At 40.0% G+C, this 27666-nt stretch overlaps 1 protein-coding gene across 4 annotated transcripts; it reads left to right on the top strand.

The window, feature by feature from the left end:
• Window positions 1–27171, top strand: C23H22orf42 (chromosome 23 C22orf42 homolog). 4 transcript variants are annotated; one of them, XM_055105951.2, is made up of 8 exons: window positions 1–494; window positions 1174–1412; window positions 6091–6165; window positions 7797–7861; window positions 8331–8358; window positions 8869–9029; window positions 9569–9596; window positions 9738–11409. In XM_055105951.2, exons 1-8 carry the CDS (start codon window positions 460–462, stop codon window positions 9770–9772), a joined length of 666 nt encoding a protein of 221 aa, XP_054961926.2. In that variant the 5' UTR covers window positions 1–459; the 3' UTR covers window positions 9773–11409. The 4 variants fall into 4 exon arrangements, 3 of the variants coding, with proteins under 3 accessions (XP_054961926.2, XP_054961927.2, XP_034804630.2); XM_055105952.2 differs by lacking the exon at window positions 1–494 and adding an exon at window positions 753–939; XR_008622648.2 differs by lacking the exon at window positions 1–494 and adding an exon at window positions 16072–19146 and having other exon boundaries at window positions 1056–1412; window positions 9738–10853.
• The last annotated feature ends 495 nt before the right edge of the window (window positions 27172–27666 follow it).

Here is a 27666-nt window from a genome sequence, read left to right as displayed (position 1 = left end):
ACACATGCAGTATTGGCACTTAGACTTAATGTTGAATGAAGGGGAGGCATTTTAAAATTCACATCAAAAAACTGTTATTCTTTAAAAAAAATACTAATCTACAAGGTCACTGCCCCTCCAAGCATGACGTCTACCTTTACTTTCTGATAATCATGATCGGCTTGTGGGGATCAAGATTACTCAGGATTAAATTCTGGCCCCATCTTGAGCAGTCATGGAAACTTGGGGAAGCTACTTAACTTCTCCATCTAGATTGATTCTGTAAAATCCGTAAAATGGAATGGTTTCTGGGGGTTAAATTAGTATACCACAGCTGGAACACTGTCAGGCTTGCCAGATATTTACTGTTCATCTTCATCAAATGAGGACAGTGGTATCCCACTATATGGTTTTCAATTTTGTGTAAGAAAAACGTGCTTTATGCATTGTTAGTAAAAGAAATATCTGAATATCCCTGCCATGGAAGAAAGAAACAGAGGGAGAAAAGAGAGTTGGTAGGTCCTAGCATTTCAGAACTGGGAAGCATGAGTTCAGTCCCTATTTTATAGACAAGGAAGGGAAAGTGTGATGTGTCCTAGGGTTTCATTCAAGTCGCAGTCATCACGCTTTATCGAGAGTGGGACCAGGGCTCTAGGAGTTGCTGTGGTCAAGTTGAAGACAAAAACTAACACTTGTAAGACAGGAGAGAAGCATTTACTTACAAAGCAGTCCGAAATTTGTGTATAACTACATTTGGTGAGCAAATGAAAGCTGCCAGACTCAGAAAAACAGAGATGCTAATGGAACTGACTTTAGTAACCAGGGTTTTCTATTGAGTTCATTGCCCAGGGTGACTTCCAATAACAACCCCCACCCCCCTGCACTTTTCTCAGGACTGGAAAGCTCAGGCAGCCCAGGATGAATAATGCAGTCACCACAGAGGGGCAGGGTGGCCACAAGGTGGGCAGCAGCAGGGATGGGCATTGTGAGGCATTTGGTGGGTCTGTGGGGTCGGCCATTGTGAGCTACTAGCCTGACTTGGTTGTTTCCTGGCAACCAGGTGACATAGGAGGCTTTGTGGTTACTAGGCAACGGCCAGGGCCAGCAGCCTTCAGTCGGTAGCTGGCAGTAGAAGGAGGAGGAGCTCCGACTACATTCTGTCCTTGTGCCTCTTGGACTTTTTTGTGTGTTTAGGTGCCCAATGGGGAGCAAACTGACTTGCTGCCTGGGCCCCAGCGGGGGCCTCAACTGTGACTGCTGCAGGCCAGATGTGGGGCCCTGCCATGAGTGTGAGATTCCTGAGACTGTGGCAGCCGCAGCACCAGCATCCACCACTGCAAAGCCTGCCAAATTGGATTTGAAAGCTAAGAAGGCCCAACTCATGCAGTACCTCAACCTCCCGAAGACGCCGAAGATGCCGAAGATGCCCAAAGGTAAAGAAGCCATGGGTGCCATTTGCTCTCTGGCATCTCTCTGGCCACCACCGCCCCCACCCCTTTGCAGTCCCTCACCCTCAGAGACATCCTCAGCTTCCAGCTCCCTCCTGCCCATAGCTGGCTTTCCCAGGGCTAGGCATGGGGGACAAAGGCTGGTTCTGCCTCTTGTCTTTGTTGTTGAGCCTTCTTTGTTGAGGACTTTTTGGTCTAGTCCCGGCCCTTTTCTCAGTAAAATTTCAAATACTCCAGTTTTGGAGTCCCCATCCCATTCTCTATCCTTACCCATCCAGCTGGTCTGGCACCTAAGTGAAGGAGCCAGTTAAGGGCCCAATTGTTTCTTTTCTCCCATTCCTTAAGGTAGCTAATAATTGGGATAATTTAGACTCAAATATGTGGAGACTTCTTAAATTCAAAATAGAGTTTGCCATGGAAGAGATTATATGGTATTCTTAATAGATGGTTTTAAGTCACATTGACAGAAGCTGCTTTACTTCTTCCAATTGTAATTTGAAGAAAGAAGGAAAAAAAATTGGGGGACATGCTTCAAATGACTGCAAAAGGTGTGAAATGTTAGTGCCAGAGCTGTAAAGAAATTGTTTTTGTGTTGGTTTTACCCAAAGAGTTTAGTCAGGGAGCTCTGATTACTTTAAAATTCCCAATTTGACATGAGTGTCTCTTCAGCCCTACTACAGTGTAGTCCCTATTTTATAGACAAGGAAGGGAAAGTGTGATGTGTCCTAGGGTTTCATTCAAGTCGCAGTCATCACGCTTTATCGAGAGTGGGACCAGGGCTCTAGGAGTTGCTGTGGTCAAGTTGAAGACAAAAACTAACACTTGTAAGACAGGAGAGAAGCATTTACTTACAAAGCAGTCCGAAATTTGTGTATAACTACATTTGGTGAGCAAACGAAAGCTGCCAGACTCAGAAAAACAGAGATGCTAATGGAACTGACTTTAGTAACCAGGGTTTTCCATTGAGTTCATTGCCCAGGGTGACTTCCAATAACAACCCCCACCCCCCTGCACTTTTCTCAGGACTGTAAAGCTCAGGCAGCCCAGGACGAATAGTGCAGTCACCACAGAGGGACAGGGTGACCACAAGGTGGGCAGCAGCAGGGATGGGCATTGTGAGCCATTGGGTGGGTCTGTGGGGTCGGCCATTGTGAGCCACTAGCCTGACTTGGTTATTTCCTGGTAAGCAGGTGACATAGGAGGCTTTGTGGGTACTAGGCATTGGGCAGGGCCAGCAGCCTTCAGTCGGTAGCTGGTAGTGGAAGGAGGAGCTCTGACTACACTCTCATGACTGTTTTTGTGCCTCTTGGTGATTGTTGTGTCCCTTTCTTTTTGAAATAAGATGGAAGGTCCCCACCTTCATAGACATAGAGATCCCATCTTATTTGTTTTTAAAAATAAATTGAAAAGTGAGGGGGAGCTTTGTGAGGATGATGGGAGAGGGCTTCCAGAGAGGAATTTCTTCTTTGGAATTCCTGAAATGGGAACAAACTTGTTTTGGGAAAAGGACAGAAAGACACAAAGGTGGCTGCAGCAGAGTGAAATGAATATGATGGGCTAAGGCCTTGTACACGTAGTGAGCATTGACAAAGAATATGGACTTTAGTTGAGATGGGAAACCACTGGAGGATTATAGCCTGGGGATTACTGTTAATTCTCCAAGAAAAAGACTGACCAGCAGCTCTGTGAGAATACACTGTAATGCAGGCAAGGGTGGAAGCAGGGAGACCAGCTAGGAGGCTGGTGGCGTAGTTCAGGTGAGAGTCAACAGTGAAGAGACAAACAATAATGACCTGAAATAGGCTGACTTGAGAATCTCTAGATTCAAGTGAACCTAAAACTAGGTAATAAAAGTGATAGAGAAGTCACAGAAAAAGAAATGCAGATGATCCTTAAACACATCTTCACACATAAGAGAAAGGCAAATGACAACTATACTGCAGTGTCTCTCCTACTAAGTGGAATTCCAAAAACGTGGCAACACATTCTTTGGTTTGGCAGTAAGGAAAGTTGCATGCATATATTGCTAGTGGAAATGCAAAATGGCTCGACTCCACGAAGGGGAATTTGGCACAATCTCACAACCTTGCAAATGCATTTAAACCGGAAATCCTACTTTGAGGCATTTTATCCCGAGGGTATACTCCATAAATATGAAACAACCTATGCACAAAGTCCTTGTTGCATTATTTTCAATAGCTCAATATTGGAAATAACTGAAATGTCTAGTAAGGGACTAGTAAAATTAACTGGTACTTCCACCTAAAGGAGAACTATGGAGCTATAAACAATGGTAAGATGTCTTTTTACTGCTATGGAGTGATTCCCCAGATAGGTTACACAGAAAAGCAAAAAGGGAGAACATGCAGTAACATACATGAAAGAAAGCAGGGGGAATAATGTGTGATGATTAAAACAAACAAAAAAACAACGCTGGGGAATTCTTGATGCTGACCTGTGACTGTTTTCTCCTTAACTTCAGTGGGTAGCCAAAGTGCGTGTTTTCTCAAAATGTTATTTTGCTATGGGTTTTCCAAAGGATGTTAACTGTTTACTTTTCACCCAGAAGCTTTGCTTTGTAATTGATTGTGCATTATGTAGTAAATAGACTGCTCTTGCCTTTTATTTGATCCTCTCAATGTTTTAAGTTAGGTGTAATATGGGAATTTTCCTTGTGTCACATATGAGAAGGCTGGTTCTAAGAAGTATAAAGTGAGCTTTTCAAGGTTTGAAAAAATAAAAGTCAGATCAAGAATGTAAATTCTAGACATGGCATATAAAACTAGAATTTATTAAAAGGCACATATGAGCTGCTTTGGATACTACCTCTTTTAAAAAAAATTTCCTTTAGTTTATTAAAGTAGTTAAGCCTCAGGATTAAAACAGTAACATTAGATAATGAGAAATAAAATGGAGATACTTGTAACTCAGTAATGCTTTTTATCTTTAAGAGACAGGGTCTTGCTTTGTCACCCAGGCTGGAGTGCAGTGGCCTGATCATAGCTCACTGCAGCCTCAAACTCCTTGGCTCAAACAATCCTCCCACATCAGTCTTCCACATACCTAGGTAAACAAGAGCTCACTACCACACCTGGCTAATTTTTAAAACATTTTTTATAGAGAAGAGGTCTCACTATGTTGCCCAGGCTGGTCTCAAACTTCTGACCTCAAGCAATCCTCCTGCCTTAGCCTCCAAAAATGTCAGGATTACAGCCATGTGCCAGGACACCTAGCCCAGAAATGTTCCTAAAACTCTGAAAAATGAAGTTAAATGCTATTAACAAATCTATAAATGGATAAAAATATACTATATCAAATGTCACAGCTCAGTCATGGTCACAACATTGATTAAAACGTTAAACAGTTTAGGCAAGTCTGAGAACTGAGAGGGAAATACAGGATTGCTTTAGAAGCCAGAATTAGGATTGTCGGAGCTGGGAAAGCAGAAGCAAGGCATTGAGTGTGCACAGGACTGGGGCACGCAGCAGCTCCATGGTATGCTGTGTGTCCTCTTACATGGCAGGCCACCTCCAGGCCAGCAGATGAGAATCACCTGATGGGTGATTTAGGTAAAATCACCCAAAATAGAGTGGATTTAGGTAAAATCCCAGACTGTGCATCATAACTGAGAGACTTTAAATGTTTGTCTTATGGGTCATAAAGCTAATCAAAGTGAAAATGCAGGGATAATAGAGCAGGTGAGTAAATGCAGTAAGCCACCTGCCATCTCTCCAGGGCATCAACCATCCCAAAGAAATATTGGGGCAGCAGGATTTGACAAAGCTTGTGAGAAGAGCTCTCAGTTCAGGGTCCAGGGCATGATCTAGAGGACTCAGATGTTCTGGGATCTCTGTCCCCAGGGAACCAATTACATTCTTGTCCCAGATCTTCATGCCTCACTGTGGTAACTCTGGGGAAGTCACTCAAAACGTCTAAGTTTTAATTCATTGAATTGGAAAGTACGGGTTGTAGCCCCTGCTCTGCCCGTCCCTCGGGGATAATGTGGGGATCAAGGAAATGACAGATCTCTTTCATGAGCTGGAAAGCATCATGCCCATGGAAACAGTGAAGTCACTTTCCACCCTCCCCTGCCCGGGAGCCATACACGCTCCCTCTCTGTATTCAACCACTACCAAGTATCTGGATTATTCTCCCAGACACTGAATGATTGAACACTGTTGGGCATTTACAAAGCATGAGTCTTCTTAAGGCTTTATCTGTATCTCATCCTTTTTAGCCCTATAGATCTTAGTAGGTCTATAGCAGAGATCTACTAACATTCCCACATCTCAGAATATGGAACTGAGGCACAGAGGGGTCCATTTCACTCTCCCAGGTATGTGCAGATTCTAAGTAGGATTTGAACCCAGGCCATTCTTGGTGACTTGGATCTGCTGCTTTTCTATATTGTCTCATCTAAATAAAGGTATCTGCCTGCACAAACAGTCTGTTTTAAGTGCAATGAACCTTGCAAAATCTTCTAAGAACCCAAATCTAATTCAGGTAGAGTTGAAAAGCAGACGGTGAAAACCGGGATCAAAACTTTCATCTGTGAATTAGTTTTTACTAATTTCTCTGCTATCCTCTGCCAGTAACATGTCAAGCACTGTCTTTATTATAATACATTTCCTAGAATCTATAAGAAGTCTGCTCTACCTTGCAGGTTTGGACGCCCACTCCAAGCGCTGGTTAAAAATAATATGGAGACGGCACGGGATTTGGCCTCTAGAAAATATAGGTAATGTGGAAATTAAATCATTAAGTTCATTTAAGCAAATAATTCCAGTTTATTCATTCAGTGCTCCATATTAGAGAAACTCAGTAAATGCTATGTCATGTTCTTCTTTATTTAATTTGTGCCAATTTAAATGCATTAAATCAATGGTAGATGATACAACTACACAAGTAAAGTAATATTGACAACTTAGAGTTGTTCGTGTGTGTGTGTGTGTGTGTGTGTGTGTGTGTGTGTGTGTGAAAAGGTCTCATTTGTCGCCCAGAAGTGCATTGGTGCAATCACAGCTCACTGCGATCTTGACCTCCCCAGGTTCAGGTGATCCTTCCACCTCAGCCTCCCAAGTAGCTGGCCATAAGGCACGTGCCACTATACCAAGCTAATTTCTTTTTTTTTTTTTTTTGTAGAGATGGGATTTCACCATGTTGCCCAGGCTTAGTTCAACTTTGATAGTAAAGGACATCTCAAATGTTTAGACATTTGCTTTCAGTTTGGTCAATTATGAATACAGCTATTATAAACCTTCCTGTGTCTTGTTTGGAAACACAATTTTTAAAATGTAACTGAGGAAATACTTAGGATTATGATTACTTGCTTGTATGGTAAGACTACATTTTTCTTTGTTTAAGAATTTCTGTAGAATTTACCAGTGAAATCATCTGAATATAGTGTATTAGTTTTTTGAAAAGATATTAATCATTGATTCAATTTCTGAAATAAATATAGGCCTATTCAGATGATCTATTTCTCCTGAGTTTTGGTCTTCTAAAATAGATTTTAACAGTTAGCCCATTTCATCTACTGTATCCAATTGTGAGCACAGATGTGTTCAGGATATTCCTTTATTATTTACTATTTTTTGATTTGAGTCTTCTTAAACAGATATTATTAGTATACTGTGACTTCTTTCTTTCCTTTGTGGGTAGCCAAGGTAGAGGTTTATCAATGTTACTGATCTTTTCAAACAACTGACTTTTGGTTTTGTTGATTTTCTCTGAGGATTTCCTGTTTCCTATTCCATTGTATTCTGCAATCGTTATTTATTTTTCCTCTGTTCTATATTACACTGCTGTTTTTCTCTCATTGCCCAAGTTGAAGCTAAGATTATGAATTTAGACATTTCTCATTATTGACACAGCACCCTGAATGTAACTCATTGAATGTAATCTCATTAAAATGCACACTTAATAATTAAAATGATAAATATGCATGCTTCACCACAATTTGAAAAACACAACAGGGTAGATGATCAATGTAGTGGCAGGATATGTAGATCCACAGAAGTTAAATGATCTTGTAACATTTCATAAAATTGGGGATTTGCCTGGACCTTCAAATGGGGAGGAGGTGTGATGAGATGCTGGCGCTGAACCATACGGTGCCTTTCTCTATTAAACTGTCCTTAAGGTGACATTGATGAGGTTGCCCTAGCTGGAAAGCCAAGGCTCTTTCATTTCTTTCCGCCCCTCTTCTTTGCCTTCCTTCAACACCAAGGAGAATGGTCCAGCAGCAGCTCAGTCCATGCCTGTCAACCGCCCACCTCCACACTCCAGACCCGGTCCACATCCCCCAGGGCTCCTTGTGGGATTCCTCAGCAGCACCAATGCACTGACTGTCACTCTATGTTCTCCTAGGTCCCATTGAAGATGCGCAGGCGTCTGCACACGGCGGTGTGGAGGAGAATATGACATCAGATATTGTAAGATGTATTTCTTTCTCTGGAAGAGAAATGCTTTTTGTTTTTTCTGGGGCTTCTAAAATATCAAGTGAATATCATTTTTGACTGCCATCATGATTCAGGCCTCAGTGTAATGGATTCTAGCAACCGGTCACTGGAGGTTATGACCAGCTGAGGCCTGATTGACGATGGCCGTCAAAGGACGGCATCACTTACAAACTGTTTGGTAGTGAGTGTATTTCTCAGTAGCAACCTTTTCTCCTTGAAAAATAATTTTGTATTTGCCAGCCAACATGGAAACTTGCTAAATATTCCAAAAAACCCAATGCATTTTCCACAAGCATCCTCTATGCTTTATTTGGGGGCCAGTGACTTGATCACTGTTTGACATCCGGTTTTTTATTTCACCAAGTGAATAAAAGGCCTTTGCCAACAGAACCCAGCATGATCTGATCCTCATGGTGTTTCTTTTTCTTTTCTCTTATTGCAGGAAATATCTGAGGCCGAGCACGACCACCGTACGTATTTTTTTTAAACAGCTTTATTTACATGTAGTTGACATGCAAAACATTCACCCATTTAACCTAAGTGATTCAGCGTTTTTACTATATTCACAGGGTTGTGCAACCATTTTACAATCTAATCTTAGAACCTCTTTATTCCCCCTCAAAGAAACCCCACTAGTAGTCACTCCTCTGTCTTTCCCAACTCCCACACCCCTGGATCTAGGCAGCCACGAATGTACTTCCTGTTTCTATAGTACAGCGCCCTTTTGTGTTAACTGGTTCTTAGGGTGACTATTTCACATTCATGAGGTTGCCCTAGCTGGAAAGCCAAGGCTCTTTCATTTCTTTCTGCCCTTCTCCTTTGCCTTCCTTCAACACCAAGGAGAATGCTCCAGCAGCAGCTCAGTCCATGCCTGTCAACCGCCCACCTCCACATGCTCCAGCCCCAGTCCACATCCCCCAAGGCTCCTTGTGGGATTCCTCAGCAGCACCAATGCACTGACTGTCACTATGTTCTCCTAGATTTGGTCGAAGATCTCAGTGAAAGCCTATCTGTCTGTCTTGAAGACTTCATGACATCGGATCTCAGTGAAAGCCTATCTGTCTCTCTTGAAGACTTCATGACATCGGGTCTCAGTGAAAGCCAATCTGTCTCTCTTGAAGACCTCATGACACTGGAGATGGTAAGATGCATTTCTTTGTCTGGAAGAGAAATGTTTTTTCTAGGTCCTCTTGCCTTATTAATGAAATGAAGATATAAAAATCTGACCATGTATATTATAGAAGACAAATACAATTTTTTTGTTGGCTGGAATATCAAGGGAATATCATATTCGATTGCCATCGTCCACCAGGTCTTAGTGGATCATGGACCCTAGCGACCGGTCACTGGAGTTTATGACCAACTGAGTCCTGCTGGATGACGGTAGTCAAAAATGAGCACATCACTTACAAACTATCTGGTAGTGAGCATATTTCTCAGTAGCAACTTTTTCTTCTTGAAAAATAATTTTGTGTTTGCCAGCCAACATGGACTTACTAAATATTCCATGAAAACCCATTGCCTTTTCCACACACATCGTCTATGCTTCATTCGGGGGGCCAGTGACTTGATCACTGTTTGACATGTTGTTTTCTACTGTCACCAAGTGAATAATAGACCTGTGCCAACAGGGCCCAGCATGATCCGATCCTCATGGCGTTTTCCTTTCTCCTATTGCAGGCAAAGGAGAGATATGAAGATTACCTCTGTAAGTATATATATATCTAGATATATATAGATATATATGTAGATATAGATATAGATATGTAGATATAGATATAGATATATGTATATCTATATCTATCTATATATATATTTTTTGAGATGAAGTCCTGTTCTTTTCCCCTAGGCTGGGTTAAGATGGCACGGTCTCGGCTCAATTAACCCATCAGCTCCCAGGTTCAAGGACTTCTCCGGCTTTCGTGTTCCAAGTAGCTGGGATTACGGACGCCTGCCATCACGCCCAGCTTAAATCATTTTATGAATGCATATTTCCATCTGGGTGAAAAAAAAATCACAAGCCTCTCTCTCTTCCTACTGAGCACCTGTGAACAGTGACCTGCAGTTTGTGGCTGCAGCCAGTCCTCTTGCAGCCTGGTGTTCTTACATTTCATTCTGAGGCTCACATTCTCAGTCACCATGCAGGAGAACACCCGCCCCATCCTGGGTCATTACAGAGTGGGCCAATCCATCTGCTGCATCTGAGGAGCTGGGTCCAGCTTCTACGGTGAATCCATATATTTCTGTATTTCCTGGATAAGGAAGAGCAAAGGAGCTGAGCTGGTGGAGGAAGAAGAGCTAATATTAACTGACTCCTTATTTTGTGCTAGTACTGTGCTAGTTACATATTTTATCTCATGTAATTCTTACCAAATAGTAAGGGGGTTGGGAGTGATGGAGACAATATTGATGTTATCTCCATTTTAGGGTGAGAAAATGAAGGCTCAGAAATGTTATATTACTTGCCCAAGGTCACTCAGCTGCTAAGAGCCAGGATATGAAACAGAAGCTTTACATTAGAAGAGTTCAAATTTATTTTGAATTTCCCTGCTCCATTCTGAATAGGTATTGGCATTTACCCTTGGGCTATGTAGAACAAGTGCTTTGTCACCAAAACATCTGTTGTGAACTCTTTCTGCCCTAGTAGGATTCATGCATTTTATCTTCTTCAAAGTAAAAACCTTTAAGAGCCAGGAATCTGCCACACTGACTCTCAACTTAAATCTCAGCCACTTTTACCTTAAAATTCAGACTTGTGTAGACATCTCTAGAAGACTTGGTGGACTAATCTTTAAGAGTTAATTTGCATGAGGGAGGAAGAGGAGCCCACATTTGGACCAAAGACATGCCTAGAAGTCGGAGCAGGAGGGTCAGCAGGAAGTCTGTTTCTTAGAGTTCCTCCAGCCCAGTCTGAGTGGTAGAAATCAGGAACTGAAAATAAATCTGAAAGTTGTATGAAATCATGGTAAGACATGGGTAACATAATATATTGGGGGTTTGTGTTATAAATGAGGCTATTTTCGTATGTTTAGTATTTCGTATTTTTAGTAGAGACGGGGTTTCACCATGTTGGCCGGGCTGGTCTCGAACTCCTGATCTCAAGTGATCCCCCTACCTCAGCCTCCCAAAGGGCTGGGATTACAGGCGTGAGCCACCGTGCCCAGCCATATATATATTATATATATATATATATATATATATATATATGTACACACACACACACACACACACACACATACGGTGGGCCAGGCACAGTAGCTCATGCCTGTAATCCCAGCACTTTGGGAGGCAGAGGCGGACAGGTCACAAGGTCAGGAGATCAAGACCATCCTAGCTAACATGGTGAAACTTCATCTCTACTAAAAATACAAAAAATTAGCCAGGTGTGGTGGTGGGCACCTGTGGTCCCAGCTACTCGGGAGGCTGAGGCAGGAGAAAGGCATCAGCCCGGGAGGTGGAGGTTGCAGTGAGCCAAGATTGCGCCACTGCACTCCAGCCTGGGCGACAGAGCGAGACTGCCTCAAAAGAAAAAAAAAAAAAAAAATTATATATATATATATATATATATATATATATAAAATATATACTAAATACATATAATATATTATTGGGGGACCTGCCCCGATAATCACGTAGATTCTTTTCTATTTTTCCTAAGCGTCAGCCAGCTTGAGAAATAAAGGGACAGAATACAAAAGAGAGAAATTTTAACACTGGGCGTCCGGGGGAGACATCACACATTGGTAGGATCCGTGATGCCCCACAAGCCACAAAAAGCAGCAAGTTTTTATTAGGGATTTTCAAAAGGGGAGGGAGTGTGCGAATAGTTGTGGGTGACAGACATCAAGTACTTAACAGGGTAATAGAATATCACAAGGCAAGTGGAGGCAGGGTGAGATCACAGGACCACAGGACCGAGGCGAAATTAAAATTGCTAATGAAGTTTCAGGCACCATTGTCATTGATAACATCTTATCAGGAGACAGGGTTTTGAGATCAACCGGTCTGACCAAAACTTATTAGGCGGGAATTTCCTCTTCCTAATAAGCCTGGGAGCGCTATGGGAGACTGGAGTTTATTTATCTCTGAAGCCTTGACCATAAGAGACAGGTACACCCCGGGGGGGGGGGGGGGGGCGCAGTTCAGAGACCTACACCTAGGTGCGCATTCTCTTTCTCAGGGATGTTCCATGCTGAGAAAAAGAATTCAGCGATATTTCTCCCATCTGCTTTTGAAAGAAGACAAATATGGCTCTGTTCTGCCCGGCTCACCGGTGGTCAGAGTTTAAGGTTATCTCTCTTATTCCCTGAACAATTGCTGTTATCCTGTTCTTTTTTCAAGGTGCTCAGATTTCATATTGCTCAAACACACACGCTATACAATTTGTGCAGTTAATGCAATTATCACATAGCCCTGAGGCGAAATACATCCTCCTCGGCTGACAAGATTAAGAGATTAAAGTAAAGATAGGTGTCCATGAAATCTTCACAATTTATGTTTAGAGATTGCAGTAAAGATAGGCATAAGAAATTTAAAAAGTATTAATTTGGGGAACTAATAAATGTCCATAAAATCTTCACAATCCACATTCTTCTGTCATGGCTTCAGCCGGTCCCTCCGTTTGGGGTCCCTGACTTCCCGCAACAATATATAAATATATATATATAATATATGAATATATATATAATCTATAATATAGATTATAATATAATCTATAATATAGATTATAATATAATCTATAATATAGATTATAATATAATCTATAATATAGATTATAATATAATCTATAATATAGATTATAATATAATCTATATTATAGATTATAATATAATCTATAATATAGATTATATTATAATCTATAATATAGATTATAATATAATCTATATTATAGATTATAATATAATCTATAATATAGATTATATTATAATCTATAATATAGATTATAATATAATCTATATAATATAAAATACAGATTATACTATAATATAATCTATAAAATACAGATTATACTATAATATAATCTATAAAATACAGATTATACTATAATATAATCTATAAAACACAGATTATACTATAATATAATCTATAAAATACAGATTATACTATAATATAATCTATAAAATACAGATTATACTATAATATAATCTATAAAATACAGATTATACTATAATATAATCTATAAAATACAGATTATACTATAATATAATCTATAAAATACAGATTATACTATAATATAATCTATAAAATACAGATTATACTATAATATAATCTATAAAATACAGATTATACTATAATATAATCTATAAAATACAGATTATACTATAATATAATCTATAAAATACAGATTATACTATAATATAATCTATAAAATATAGATTATACTATAATATAATCTATAAAATATAGATTATATTATATATATTATATACTATAGATTATATAGTTATATATAACTATATATATAACCCGTTTGGGGTCCCTGACTTCCTGCAACAATATATAAATATATATATAATATATAAATATATATAATCTATATTATAGATTATTATATAATCTATATTATAGATTATTATATAATCTATATTATAGATTATTATATAATCTATATTATAGATTATTATATAATCTATATTATAGATTATTATATAATCTATATAATATAAAATACAGATTATACTATAATATAATCTATAAAATACAGATTATACCATAATATAATCTATAAAATACAGATTATACCATAATATAATCTATAAAATACAGATTATACCATAATATAATCTATAAAATACAGATTATACCATAATATAATCTATAAAATACAGATTATACCATAATATAATCTATAAAATACAGATTATACCATAATATAATCTATAAAATACAGATTATACCATAATATAATCTATAAAATACAGATTATACCATAATATAATCTATAAAATACAGATTATACCATAATATAATCTATAAAATACAGATTATACCATAATATAATCTATAAAATACAGATTATACCATAATATAATCTATAAAATACAGATTATACCATAATATAATCTATAAAATACAGATTATACCATAATATAATCTATAAAATACAGATTATACCATAATATAATCTATAAAATACAGATTATACCATAATATAATCTATAAAATACAGATTATACCATAATATAATCTATAAAATACAGATTATACCATAATATAATCTATAAAATACAGATTATACCATAATATAATCTATAAAATACAGATTATACCATAATATAATCTATAAAATACAGATTATACCATAATATAATCTATAAAATACAGATTATACCATAATATAATCTATAAAATACAGATTATACCATAATATAATCTATAAAATACAGATTATACCATAATATAATCTGTAAAATACAGATTATACCATAATATAATCTGTAAAATACAGATTATACCATAATATAATCTGTAAAATACAGATTATACTATAATATAATCTGTAAAATACAGATTATACTATAATATAATCTATAAAATACAGATTATACTATAATATAATCTACAAAATACAGATTATACTATAATATAATCTACAAAATATAGATTATACTATAATATAATCTATAAAATATAGATTATACTATAATATAATCTATAAAATATAGATTATATTATATATATTATATACTATAGATTATATAGTTATATATAACTATATAATATATAACATATATTATATGATATATTATATATTGTATATAATCTATAATCTATAATCTATAATATATTATATAATATATTATATATAATATATAATTATATATATTATATATTATATAAATAATAAATATATATTTATATATCATATATAAACATATATTTTATATATAAATAATAAATAAATATATAATATATAATATAATCTATATTATAGATTATATTATTATATATTATATTATATATTATTATATATTACATATTACATATATAATATATTATATATTATAATATTATATATAATATATATGAATATTATATATTATATATTATATTATTATATATTATATGAATATTATATATTATATATTATAGATAATATCATATATTATATATTATATATTATATAATATATAATATAATATACAATATATTATATAATATAATACACAATATATTATATAATATATGTTATATTGTATTATATTATATATAAGATAATATATTATATTATATAAGATAATTATCTTATATGTTATATAGTTATATAGTTATATTATTATATATAATATATATAATTAATTATATATATTCTATATAATTATAGAATATATATTATATATAATTATATATATTATATATTATATAATATATATAATATATATAATTATATATAATATATATTATATATAATTATAGAATATATATTATATATAATTATATATTATATATATTATATATTATATAATATATATAATTATATAATTATATATTATATAATTATATAATTATATAATATATAATTATATAATTATATATATTATATATAATATATAATTATATATTATATATAAGTATATATTATATATATTATATATAATATATAAGTATATATAATATATAATTATATTATATATTTATATATTAATTATATATATTTATATTTATTATTTATATTTATATATATTTTTATATATTTATTTATTATATATTATATATAATATATAATATATATTAATTATATTTATTATATTTATATATTTAAATATATATAATATTTATCTTAATTTATATATAAACTATATAATTATATATATAATTATATAGTTAATATATTATATAATATATAACATACAATATATAATTATATTAATATATATTATATTGGCATTATATATTATATTGGCCAATATATTATATAATAAATTATATAATATTATATAATTACATAACATATTATATTATATAATTATAATATATTATATAATTATAATATATTATATATAGATATTTGTTTTCTTTGAGGCGGAGTCTCATTCTGTCCCCCAGGCTGGAGTGCAGCGGCGCAACTGCAAGCTCCGCCTCCCGGGTTCACGCCATTCTCCTGCCTCAGCCTCCCGAGTAGCTGGGACCACAGGCACCCGCCACCACGCCTGGCTAGTTTTTTGTATTATTTATTTTTTTAGTAGAGACGGGGTTTCACCATGTTAGCCAGGATGGTCACGATCTCCTGACCTTGTGATTGCCCGCCTCAGCCTCCAAAAGTGCTGGCATTACAGTTGTGAGCCACTCTGCCTGGCCAGGTAAGTATATTTTTTAAAAAACAGCTTTATTGAGACATAGTTGACATGCAAAACAATTTACCTATTTAATGTGGGTGATTCAGTGTTTTTACATTTACAGGGTTGTGCAATCATTGTTAGAATCTAATTTTAGAATCTTTTCATTCCCCCTTCGAAGAAACCCCATAGCCATTAGTAGTCACTTCTCTCTTTTCCCCAACCCCCATATCCCTGGCCCTAGGCAGCCACTCATCTACTTCCTGTTTATCTAGATTTGCCTACTCTGGCAATTTCCTTTTTTTTTAAATTTAATTTCTACTTTAAGTTCAGAGATACATGCGCAGGATGTGCAGGTTTGTTACATAAGTAAAAGTGTGGCATGGTGGTTTGCTGCACCTGTCAACCCATCACCTAGCTATTAAGCCCTGCATACATTAGCTACTTATCCCGACGCCCTCCCTCCTGCTTCAGCCCCCGAGAGCCCCACTGTGTATTGTTCCCCTCTCTAACATTGTACATATTCTAATACTGCTCCCTTCCTAATGGCAAATCTAACTGATGAGTCAAGGAAGATTCTCTTGCCTGCTTTTGTCTGGAGAACCTCCCTGGCTTCAGGTTCCTGATAGGTGTGAGGACCTGGGGTACGATGTGAGAAACAGATGGCTCACTGAAGAACTGTGATCATCTGCTAGGGTCCCTGGAAACAGCCATATCATTTAGATGGTGTGGGTTTGTGTGCAAAAGGGCTGGGAGGTAACTAGTAGTGAGTTAATATGTAGTGATTGTGAGTGTGTTTGTCAATGTGTGTTTCCCCCAGAAAATGTGGACCCACATGCACAACACAGTACAAGTGTCACTGTTTTTGAATTCCTGGCCTATAGTGATCTTCTCACCTCGGCCTCCCGAGTCATGTCATCCGTCTAATAGAAAGGAAGAAAAAATCCCACCACCACCATACACTTCACATAAATCACCTCTTTCCTCCCTCATCACAGCTGTACTGGAAGGCCAGCTGAATATCCTACTTAGATATTGTGGGATGGAGAGGGTACAGAAAAGAATGAACCCAGATTTTAACCTCCTGAATGGAAGAGGCAAACATGAACCCAGAAATGGGTCCCAATGTTGATGCTCTGTGTTACTCAACTGTGTCACTCTGGCATGAGATAAGGTGTCCCCACACCAGGGAGTTCCAGCACTTATGTGTACACTTGAAACTGTAATGGCCTATAAAGCATGCCAAACATTGCCCATCATCCAAGGGGGCCTCAGTGGTCACATAACCCAGGGTAGCAAAAGATACTGGAACAGCAGGCGTTAACATGGGCATTACTGTGAAACACACATAGAAAGCCCACAGGCTTTTGGTCAGCTCACAGATTCGGAGAAGGGTAAGATACCACATAGAACAGTACACATCAGCATCTGTTAGAGCTGGGGTCATTCCTCAGCACTTGGTCAAAGCAGGGGAATATCAGGAAGATAATTGTATTGTATTTAATAACATGACCACCTCAAGCCTCAGAAATGCTCCAATCTATAGGAGACAGACAAGGGCCAGTGCCACATCAGAATGCAGAGGACAACATTGTTGTTAGCCTGGCACCCATCACCCTCACTGGAGACCTCCTGCATAGCTAGAGTAGTGAGGCTCAGCACTCACCATGTGCTGACCCCCATGATGGACGTTTCATTGCCGGGGGCTGGTGGGAACATGAACAGCCACCGACTCAATGGACGCACAGACAGTGTAAAGAAAGGGAAGACCAGAAAGAGAACTATCACAGGGTTAGCACTCACTATCTCTAAATAATAGGGAAATGCAGCATTTTAAGAGCTTTTTTTATTTACTTGTCTTTGTAACAAAGGATTAGTAAAGATATAATACAATTATTTTGCCTACTGTTCTTTCAATAAATGAGTAGAGTGACAGTCAGTGCACTGGTGCTGCTTAGGAATCCCACGAGGAGCCTTGGGGGATGTGGACCGGGGCTGGAGTGTATGGAGGTCGGTGGTTGACAAGCAGGGACTGAGCTGCTGCTGAGCCATCCTCCTTGGTGGTGAAGGAAGGAAGGCAGAGAGGGGTGGAAAGAAATGATGACCGAGCCTTGGCTTTCCAACTAGGGGAACCTAGTCAATGTGAAATAGTCACCTAAAGAATAGGTTAATACAAAAAGACACAGTAACAACTTCATTTAAGACATAAATAAGAAATGTCACCTCTTGCTTAGCCTTTCTATTCCTCACAGCATTTGACTCATCTGTATACTTTACTCCTGCCACCTCTCTCCTTCACCAACCTTTTCTAGGAAAGGCCTCAGAGTTCATCCTCCACAAGCCATCTTTAGCATAGAGAGTGGGGCAGGGCTTGTTCCTCTGAAGTTAGACCCTGGCCCAGCCACATGTGACACTCAGTTGTGGTAGGAAGCTGGGAAGGAAAAAGCTAATGACATCTAACAAATGTTAGATATCTTCAGATAATGTTACTAGAGATAGGAAATGCCATGTTTATGTGGAAACTCAGTCTGTCTTCACTTAGCCTAGTCATAGTTTCTATGTGCTCTGCTCAGGAAATCCTGTAAAATGCAAAGGGTACAACAGGTTTGCTTGAGGGACTGAGCATCAGGCTGAGCTCTTGGCTTCCTTCCTAGGAGGATAAAGGGTAGGTCAAGCTTCACAAGGTTGGGGAAGACAAACTCAACACTGGGACAGGAGAATCTCCATCATGCCCTGTTGATGCTACTGTTGAAATAGGTTTTTGTTTGCTTCTGAAAACCTTCACGCGCAGAAAGCCAAGGTAGTTGCTTTAAGTCATGATGAATGTGAATAAAGTGGACCACATGATGATTTGAGGTTTCTTTTGGAGCAGGCATTCTATGGAAATACATTGCTTTTCAGTAGAATTTGATTGTCCTGTATGTGTCAGTATCTTTCAATGAACAAAACAGAACAATAAAACTGTTTGATTTGGCAATGTCACTTGTTCACCCGAGAAGTGATTTTCTCATGACCAGATTGCCCTAGACATCTTTCATCTCTAGAGAATAGATTCCCCATGGTGCTTCAGGGGCCCTGCTATGTATGATTCAAGGAAAATATCAGTGTTACCAACATTGAGGTTCTTAGAATTCATGGACAGCTGCCCAGTGGGCTCCATGGGAGAGAGTGAGAGAGAGCCTCATGCTAGACCTGAAGGGGAACATGATTTAGAGGATCAGAAGGAAAAAAAATGAGGATATTGGGACATTGTTGGAGGAGAAGCTCAAGGTTGCAAGGTTAGGGGCATCAGTTCAACATCATCACCGGGGCCCAGGCAGGATATGAGACCCCTTCTGAGTCGGAGTGAGCAGGACCTGGCCTTCCTGTCTGCCGAGAGTATGGTGTGAACATCATCCTAAGTGCTTCCAGAAAGCAGCTTCCTTATTGTACCATGTCTTCCCCATCTCTTTGTGTGATGATGGCAATGACACCAGCAGAAATTGGTGAGAGGGGCAGAACAGGAATCAGGTCCCCACTTTTCTGACACAGAGCAGACAGGACACGAGTCAGTAGGGATGGACTTCAGGGTCAGGCCAGACACAGAGAGGTCCCAGACCTGATCTTCCTGGGTCTGGGACAGATAAGTTTTCATTTTTCACCTCTTCTGGAAGTCACCTGGGGAACGGTCCTTCAGTAGACACTGTTGGCCAATGCTTGTCTGGCCCAGAAATATGTTTCAACTAGACGTACCCCCCAGTTCTTGGCCAGGTCAGTGGCAGCGCTCCCGAGTAGCAGGGGAGGTGGGGAGGGACACAAGTTCCAGTGCAGGGTGAGCTCAGCAAATGGGTGGGGACTGACCCGAGGGTCCAGGTCATCGAATCCGCAACACCTCAGTTTCCACTTACTTTGGAGATGGTTTAACATCTTCAGTATCAAACTTGGGGTCTTCCCACAGATGGATAGAGGAACCCTGGCCATGGGTGTTTACTGCCAGGGCAGTGCCTGTCTCTTCCTCATTTGTTCTTATCCCAGAGCTCAGTCCTGGGGAAGACACATTAGGCCCCATGGATGTTTTAATGAACACACCCCAGGGATGAGTTCTAGATCACCCCTGGGCTGGTATCTAGTGCAGGTGTGGAAAGGTTTTCTTCACAGCCTGTCCAGCCTATTGAGCCCCACACTCATCCTGGAGCCTGCCCAGCTTATGATTCAGGGTCCCTGGAGATGAGGGTGAGCTCCTGAGGACAGCGAGTTGCCCCTACCTCTCTGCTCCTGCCGCTGTGATCTTGTCTAGACAGGGTGTGCAGGGCCATGCTCTTCCACTGGGTGCAAGAGCGCCCCCTGCTGGAATCCCTCTGGACCTGGATATTGTCCTCATGGTCATATCCCCAGCCCCACACAGTGACTGGCCCTTATGCAGATGCCCAGGAAGTAACCTTAAATGTATGCTAGGATCAGAGCAGCAAACGATTCTGCAAAAAAACCCACCAGGATAGGGGAGTCTTGTCTTCCTCATTTCTGGATCTCTGGAGCTGTCCCGTCTAGCGTGGTTCTCAGTCATATATGTGCCTCTTCATGGTTAAATAAATTTAAATATATACAATTAAAAATTCAGAACCTCATCAACAGAGACCATGCAATGGCCCAGCAGCCACATGTTTATACAGCTCGAGTTTTCCTTCTTTCCACCCTTTGATGAGAACATGATCTTCAGGCTGGTGCTGGTTTACCAGAAATTCTCGGGGTGGTACGTGTGCTAAAAGACTTTTAGTTTTGAGGGAAAGGAAAGTGGGAGATAAATCAAGTATATAATTTTTAAGAAATGGACCTTTTATTTTAAATGTGGGGACATCAGCAGTGGACTTTATAGTCCTTGGTGCCTTCTTACTGAGAAATTTCCTTTAGCACCTATTTTTATTAGTTTTTATGTAATGCCCAACCTTGTTTTTTCCTTATTCACCTAGCCTTGTTTCTCCCTTAGCTAAGAGAACCAGACAAACTCCATCTTGGCTCTTTCACTGGCAGCCCCTTCCCTCAAGGACTTAACTTGTGCAAGCTGACTCCCCAGCACATCCAAGAATGCAATTCACTGATAAGATACTGTGGCAAGCTATATCCGCAGTCCCCAAGAATTCGTCTGATTGATAACGCCCAAAGCCCCGCGTCTATTACCTTGTAATAGTCTTAAAGCCCCTGCACCTGGAACTGTTTACTTTCCTGTAACCATTTATCCTTTTAACTTTTTGACTACTTAACTTCTGTAAAATTGTTTTAACTAGACGCCCCCCCCCCTTCCTAAACCAAGATATTAAAGTTAATCAAGCCCTTCCCTCGGGGCCGAGAGAATTTTGAGCGTTAGCCGTCTCTCGGTCGCCGGCTAATAAAGGACTCTTAGTTCATCTCAAAGTGTGGCATTTTTCTAACTGGCTCGGGCACAACATTTAGACCGAAGAAAGCCAAACACCATTTTATATTTGACAATGCTTCCTGTATGTTTATACCACATAAGCTAGATTTCACCTTTATATTAGTGTTATTAATGTTAAACAGTTTTAATAAAACTTTGTAGACACATTTATTCAATTTTTAATGTCTGACCATAAGATTTTTATAGACATTTTTAACCTTTTATAATTTTTGTCAAAGAGCAGGTTAGCGCTTTAAGAAAAATCCGTTGTGTTTTTATTTTAATGTCCAGTTCACAGAAAAACTGGATGATACCCCTTTAACTTTAGCCAATATGTTTACACACAGAATTTTCTTTACAATTAATGTTTCAAAACTTGCTTAAACCTTCAAAACAATTTTTGTAACCTTTTAATGTAGGTAAAAATCCACATTCTTATGCTTCCTTATAATCCTTTTACCAAAGGCATATTTTACTTTCCTTATATACCTTGCACATAAACTGTTTCTTCAACAGTTTTACATTCAGGAGGATAATTAATTTAAATTATACAACATTTCTTGCATAAATTTCTTTTTCTAACACTTTTTTTTCATGATTTTCACAGACAATTCTTCGACATGTCTCAACTTTCTGACTTACTGGAAACATCCCTTTCCTTAAACAACTAGTTAATTTATTTCAGGACAAGAATTTTCCATATAACATTCCTTTTTATATAAATTCTGCACCCCCACTTTTTTTCTTTTTTTCAAAGATGATAACCATTCTTTTCCAAAGCAAACTTCCTTCAGGTCTGTGGACTAGATTGTCTAAGGCCACAGATTAGAAGTTACTATCATACACGTTACACTGTTAACTTTTAGCAAAACAACTTTACTTTTGTTGAAAACTTTGTAAGTGTGGGATTTCAATTATCCTTTGCTATTATTAATAAGACTTTGTTTAGTCCAGATTAACTTAGAATTGGTATAGATGGCTTTTTTTTTTTCCTGGTTCTGTAAGTACTTCAAGGCTTGGCTGGGTGGCAAAGTTGAGCAGACCAATTATTAGGCAATTTTCCTAACTCTGCTTCTACAAGGGTTTTCCTCAATTACAGAATACTCATTGTGTTTTTTTTTCCTTAATCACCTGGGAGGAACTATCTATCATCCTGTCCTGAAGGTAGTTCCTCCTAGGTCTGGTCGGATCTTTGTATGGTAATTAAGATTTAAATTCCCTGTTAGGAAATCTTCTGGGTTAAGGGAATTTTCAGGGGTTTATGTTAAATCATCTTTTTCTAACGGAGTAGCCCCATACTTTAAGATTTTTGAGTTATTAAGCTACCTTTTTGCTTTTTTTGTTTTTAACTTAGGATACTTCTGAACTGGTGAGGTGTGCTCACAATGAGGTTTCCTCTAAAAGTTATTTTTCTACTTTCTTCTGTCAGCAAAGCAGTTGCCGCTACAGACTGAATGCATTTGGGCCACCCGTGGGTTACTGGGTTCAAGGAATTCACATCAAATCAGAATCAAAACCAAAACCAAAGTGCAGATAAAGGCACGCCCGTTGGTCAAGCAATTTAAACCAAGTCAAAATCAAAACCAAAACCAAAACCAAAGTGCTGATAAAGCCACGCCCATTTGTCAAGTAATTCAAACCAAGTCAAAATCAAAACCAAAACCAAAGTGTCGACAAAGGCACGCCCCTTTGCCAAGGAATTCAAACCAAGTCAAAATCAAAACCAAAACCAAAGTGCCGATAAAGGCATGCCGTGGGTGATCAGGCCACGCTTCCACTCAAATGGAGTGGGCAAGTTCCCAAGACCAGTCCTACCATGTTCCAGATATACAGACTCCAAGCGCCAGTTCCCTCCCGGTGTTCAGCCACTGCGTTGATCCTCTGCTGGGGCCTGCCATGCACTGCTCTGACGAGGCATTCCACCGGGGCAAATGCCTACCCAGGAGCACGCTCAGGAACTGCGTAGCTCAAGCTGGCCAGAGTCCCCTGCAGGGATGCTCCACAGGGCAAGCCTAAGCCACCTAAGGGGCTGCTTCACTTCCCGGTCAGGGAACCAAGAAATGTAGCAGGATGAGCCACAGACAAAACTCCTCAGACACCGGGTTAAAGAAGGAAGAGGCTTTATTAGGCCGGGAGGTCAGCAGACTTGGCGTCTCAAGAACAGAACTAAGCTCCCCGAAGAAAGAGTTCCTGGCCCTTTTAAGGGCTTACAATTCTAAGGGTCCACGTGACAGGGTCGTGATAGACTGAGCAAGCATGGGGTATGTGACTAGGTGGGGGTAAGCAAGGCAAGTATTTCTCCACACCATTGTCTGTGATCTACAGATAGCACAAGCAATTAGGGTGGGGGTTAATCTTCAGCCTACAGGCTAAAGCAACACCAGAGAGGATGGAAGTGAGACCCCTGGAGTTGTGGTTGTGGTGAGATTGGACCTTCCCGTGGCTGCTGAGACTCTGGGGCATTGGGGATACCTGAGGATGCCTCCCTGCTCTTACTCTGTGGTCACCAAGAGATCAGGGTTACCCCTGTCCCCTTCCATGCCACTTCACTCCTTGGGGAAGCAAACGCCCTCCCAGGAGCTCATTCCCATTCCTGGGCCACAATCAAAGGGAAAACCTGATCCAGACATGAATTTTCTTGGGCCTCTGCATTTCCAGACATCCTGTCATTGTATGCATGGGGCTGACTGTCTCATCTCAGCTTCAGAAGGGCAGGCAGAGTTGTGGACACTCTGCTGAGCAAATGCCCACCGGAGTCAGGGGTTCAGCTTTCCTGCACCACAGCTGCAGGTGGGGGCTGGGGAGGGGGGCATAGGGGGTCCTAGGGAGTAGTTTTTGTATGAGCCTGTGTCACAGCACTTGATGTTTAGCAGAGAGACCCAGCTGACCATCCTAAAGAAAGGTGCAACCGAAACTCACTTCACAGGGCCTTTATAACTGAATGAGACAACATACTTAGGTATCTGGTCCTTGATATCTGGGAGATGCTGAGTAAATGAAAATGATCCTTTCTCCCTCTCTGACACTTAATGTGGCCCCTTACATTGGGCTGCTGGTTCTGGAGGGTCACAGGGAAGCAGGATGGCTCACGCTGCTTTCCCCACAAGCTCTGGCACCCGGTAAGAACCAGCACAGCATGCATGGAGCACACAGCATACACCAGGCTTGGTGCTAAGAGCTTTACATGCTTGATCTCATTTAACTGCCCTTAGAAATCAGGGGATGATCCCCATTTCACAGAATACTGAGGTTCATAAATGTCAAATAACCTGCCTGGAGGAGCCAGGTCTGAGAACAAGGTCCATGCTCATGACCACTGGGTGGAACCCTTCTCAACATGGTACCCGTGGTCCCAGAGTCATAGGCCTTCTTAAGATGTGAAATTTGGTTAGAGATCAATTTTCTATCTCTGAAATCATCATATCCCCTCTCAATTCTTATGTGTTTATAGGAAAGGACGTGTCAACATAGAGACTTAGGAGGTCAAAGTGAACTTCCTGAGTCCCAACAGGCAGGAGTCCTGCCAAAGCCAAAATGTATGTGTCACCTTGGAAGATGATGCACCAGGAAGAATGGGGAGGAGGGAGGAGGAAAAACTGCTGATGAGGCCGACTCGCTCTTTGGGGCTTATCATATCAGCAAAGCCAGCTCTTTTGAGATGGAAGAACAAAGATGTTTCTCCTCTGTGAGGAGGTGACAGTGGTGTGCTGGGTGAAGGAGAGCACCTTTGTCCTGGAAGGAATCTGACTTGGAAGGAGGCCCAGTTGTCCAGCAGGTGCCTGTTCCCTTTCTGCTCTGGCTTCCAAAGGGCTCTCTGCAGAGCTCCTTCCCGGGGCTGCTGGCAGGAGGTCCTTTGCTGGGGGGGTGATCCATGGGGACGTCTGGAGCAGTGGGAGCCTATCTTGGGACCTGGATGGGAGCTGCTCCACCTCAGCACCCGGGCTATGAGGCATAGGACTGGGCACCACGAGGACATGGGTGAAAGCGGCATGGATTTGGATTTCAGAAGAACTGGGCTTAAGTCCTAGTTCTGCCATAAACCGTGTGACTCTTAGGCGGTCACTTTATGTTTTTATTTCAGTGGCATTAAAACTGTCATTACCTACAATATGGGAATTGTAAGGAACTACTGAGAAAACAAATCTCAAAATGTTCTGTGCAGACTCTCAAATATTGTGCAAATATTAAACTGTTGTAAAATCCAGTCTCTGCCTTTGAGATTTTAAAATCTGGTGAGCAGGTAAATGCAAGTACACATAACAAGAGAACAATCTCCATTTAGTGCTGGGTGATGGGAACAGAGAGCAAATGCTTTGAGTTTGGGGGTAGTGGGCTGGGGTGATGAGGGAAGGCAGGAACACGGGAAAGGTAGACCTTGAATTTTTTTTATTTTTTTGAGAGGGAGTCTCGCTCTGCCGCCCAGGCTGGAGTGCAGTGGCATGATCTCAGCTCACTGCAACCTCTGCCTCCCGGGTTCCAGCAATTCTCTGCCTCAGCCTCCCGAGCAGCTGAAATTACATGTGCCCGCCACCACGCCCAGCTAATTTTTGTATTTTTAGTAGAGATGGGGTTTCACCATCTTGGCCAGGTGGTCTTGAACTCCTGACCTCGTGATCTACCCTCCTCGGCCTCCCAAAGTGCTAGGATTACAGGTGTGAGTTACCACGCCCGGCCTTGAATGGGTTTTTAAAGATGAGAAGACAAGCTGGGTCACTGGGCGCTCCCACAGGGGAAGCATGAGCCAAGGTGTGGCAGCCGCTCTACGCACGACCTGCTTTAGCCATCAGGTGCGACAGAGGCTGCACACCGGTGACAAATTAGAGAAATCCAATCTGCATGTGTGTTTTACTTGCACCACACAGTGTTTGTTTAATATCATCTGGCCACTTAAGACAGGGAGATTTAAAATGAAAAATCCAGATTTCCCATTCTTTTTTTTTTTTTTTGAGACGGAGTCTTGCTCTGTCACCAGGGCTGGAGTGCAGAGGTACAATATCGGCTGACTGTAACATCCACCTCCCAGGTTCAAGCAATTCTCCTGCCTCAGTCTCCCGAGTAGCTGACATTACAGGCATGCACCACCACGCCTGGCTAATTTTTGTATTTTTAGAGGAGACGGGAATTCACCATATTGGCCAGGCTGGTGTCGAACTCCCGACCTCGTGATCCGCCCGCCTGCGTCCCCCAAAGTGCTAGGATTACAGGCATGAGCCACCACGCCTGGCCCAGATTTCCCATTCTTTTTAAAAACTAGAAGACCTGGCCACACTGGGTCCTCTTCCCCAGCCAGTACTGATCCTCTGGAGTTTCTGAGAGGGTTCATGCCACACCCACTCCATCACCTGCTGCCTTTCCCACCTACTCCAGTTAACTCACTCCATCACCACCTGACCTGTCGGCATCTGGGCTTGTGATTCCTGAGTAAACAAAATTTTCTACTGGGAAGAAAGTTTTATGAAGGGAGCTGTATGAGGGGAGACATGGGTCCCTAGACACCCTAAAGGAGAGACTGAAGTGGACCCCAGCTATAAACCCTCCCGTCAGCCAGCTTCCAGCTGCCACCAGGCCTACTCCTGCACACCTGACATCTTCGCCCACGGTCATCGATGCAATCACTTTCTTCACTGCCTCCTCCTCCTTCTCCTTCTTGTCACTATTGAGCTCTGCCTTCAGCTCAAAGATCTCCCCTAAGGAAAGGAGGCAAGCACGAGTGATCCCTCCCTACCCTGGCAGGGGATGATTCCCGGTATCTAACTTCCAAATGAACCAGAGGGAGGCATGTAAGACATACTATGCTGTTGGCTGAGGACAGCTTCAGGTGCCTGGCCTCAGGTGGGACAGGCAACAGTGCGGGACGACTATTAGAATAGGAATTAACAAGATGGAAGCTTGGAGATCAGGTGCAGTAGCTCACACCTGTAATCCCAGCAGTTTAAGAGGCTGAGGATCGGCCGGGCACGGTGGCTCATGCCTATAATCCCAGCGCTTTGGGAGGCCGAGGCGGTGGATCACGAGGTCAGGAGATCAAGACCATCCTGGCCAACACAGTGATAGTGAAACCTCGTCTCTAATAAAATACAAAAAATTAGCCTGGTATGGTGGTGCATGCCTGT

Source organism: Pan paniscus, chromosome 23 (assembly GCF_029289425.2).
Source record: "Pan paniscus chromosome 23, NHGRI_mPanPan1-v2.0_pri, whole genome shotgun sequence".
In the NCBI taxonomy this organism is placed as follows: domain Eukaryota; kingdom Metazoa; phylum Chordata; class Mammalia; order Primates; family Hominidae; genus Pan; species Pan paniscus.
The sequence above is the reverse complement of the archived record's forward strand: the minus strand, read 5'-3'. Positions and strand labels throughout refer to the sequence as shown.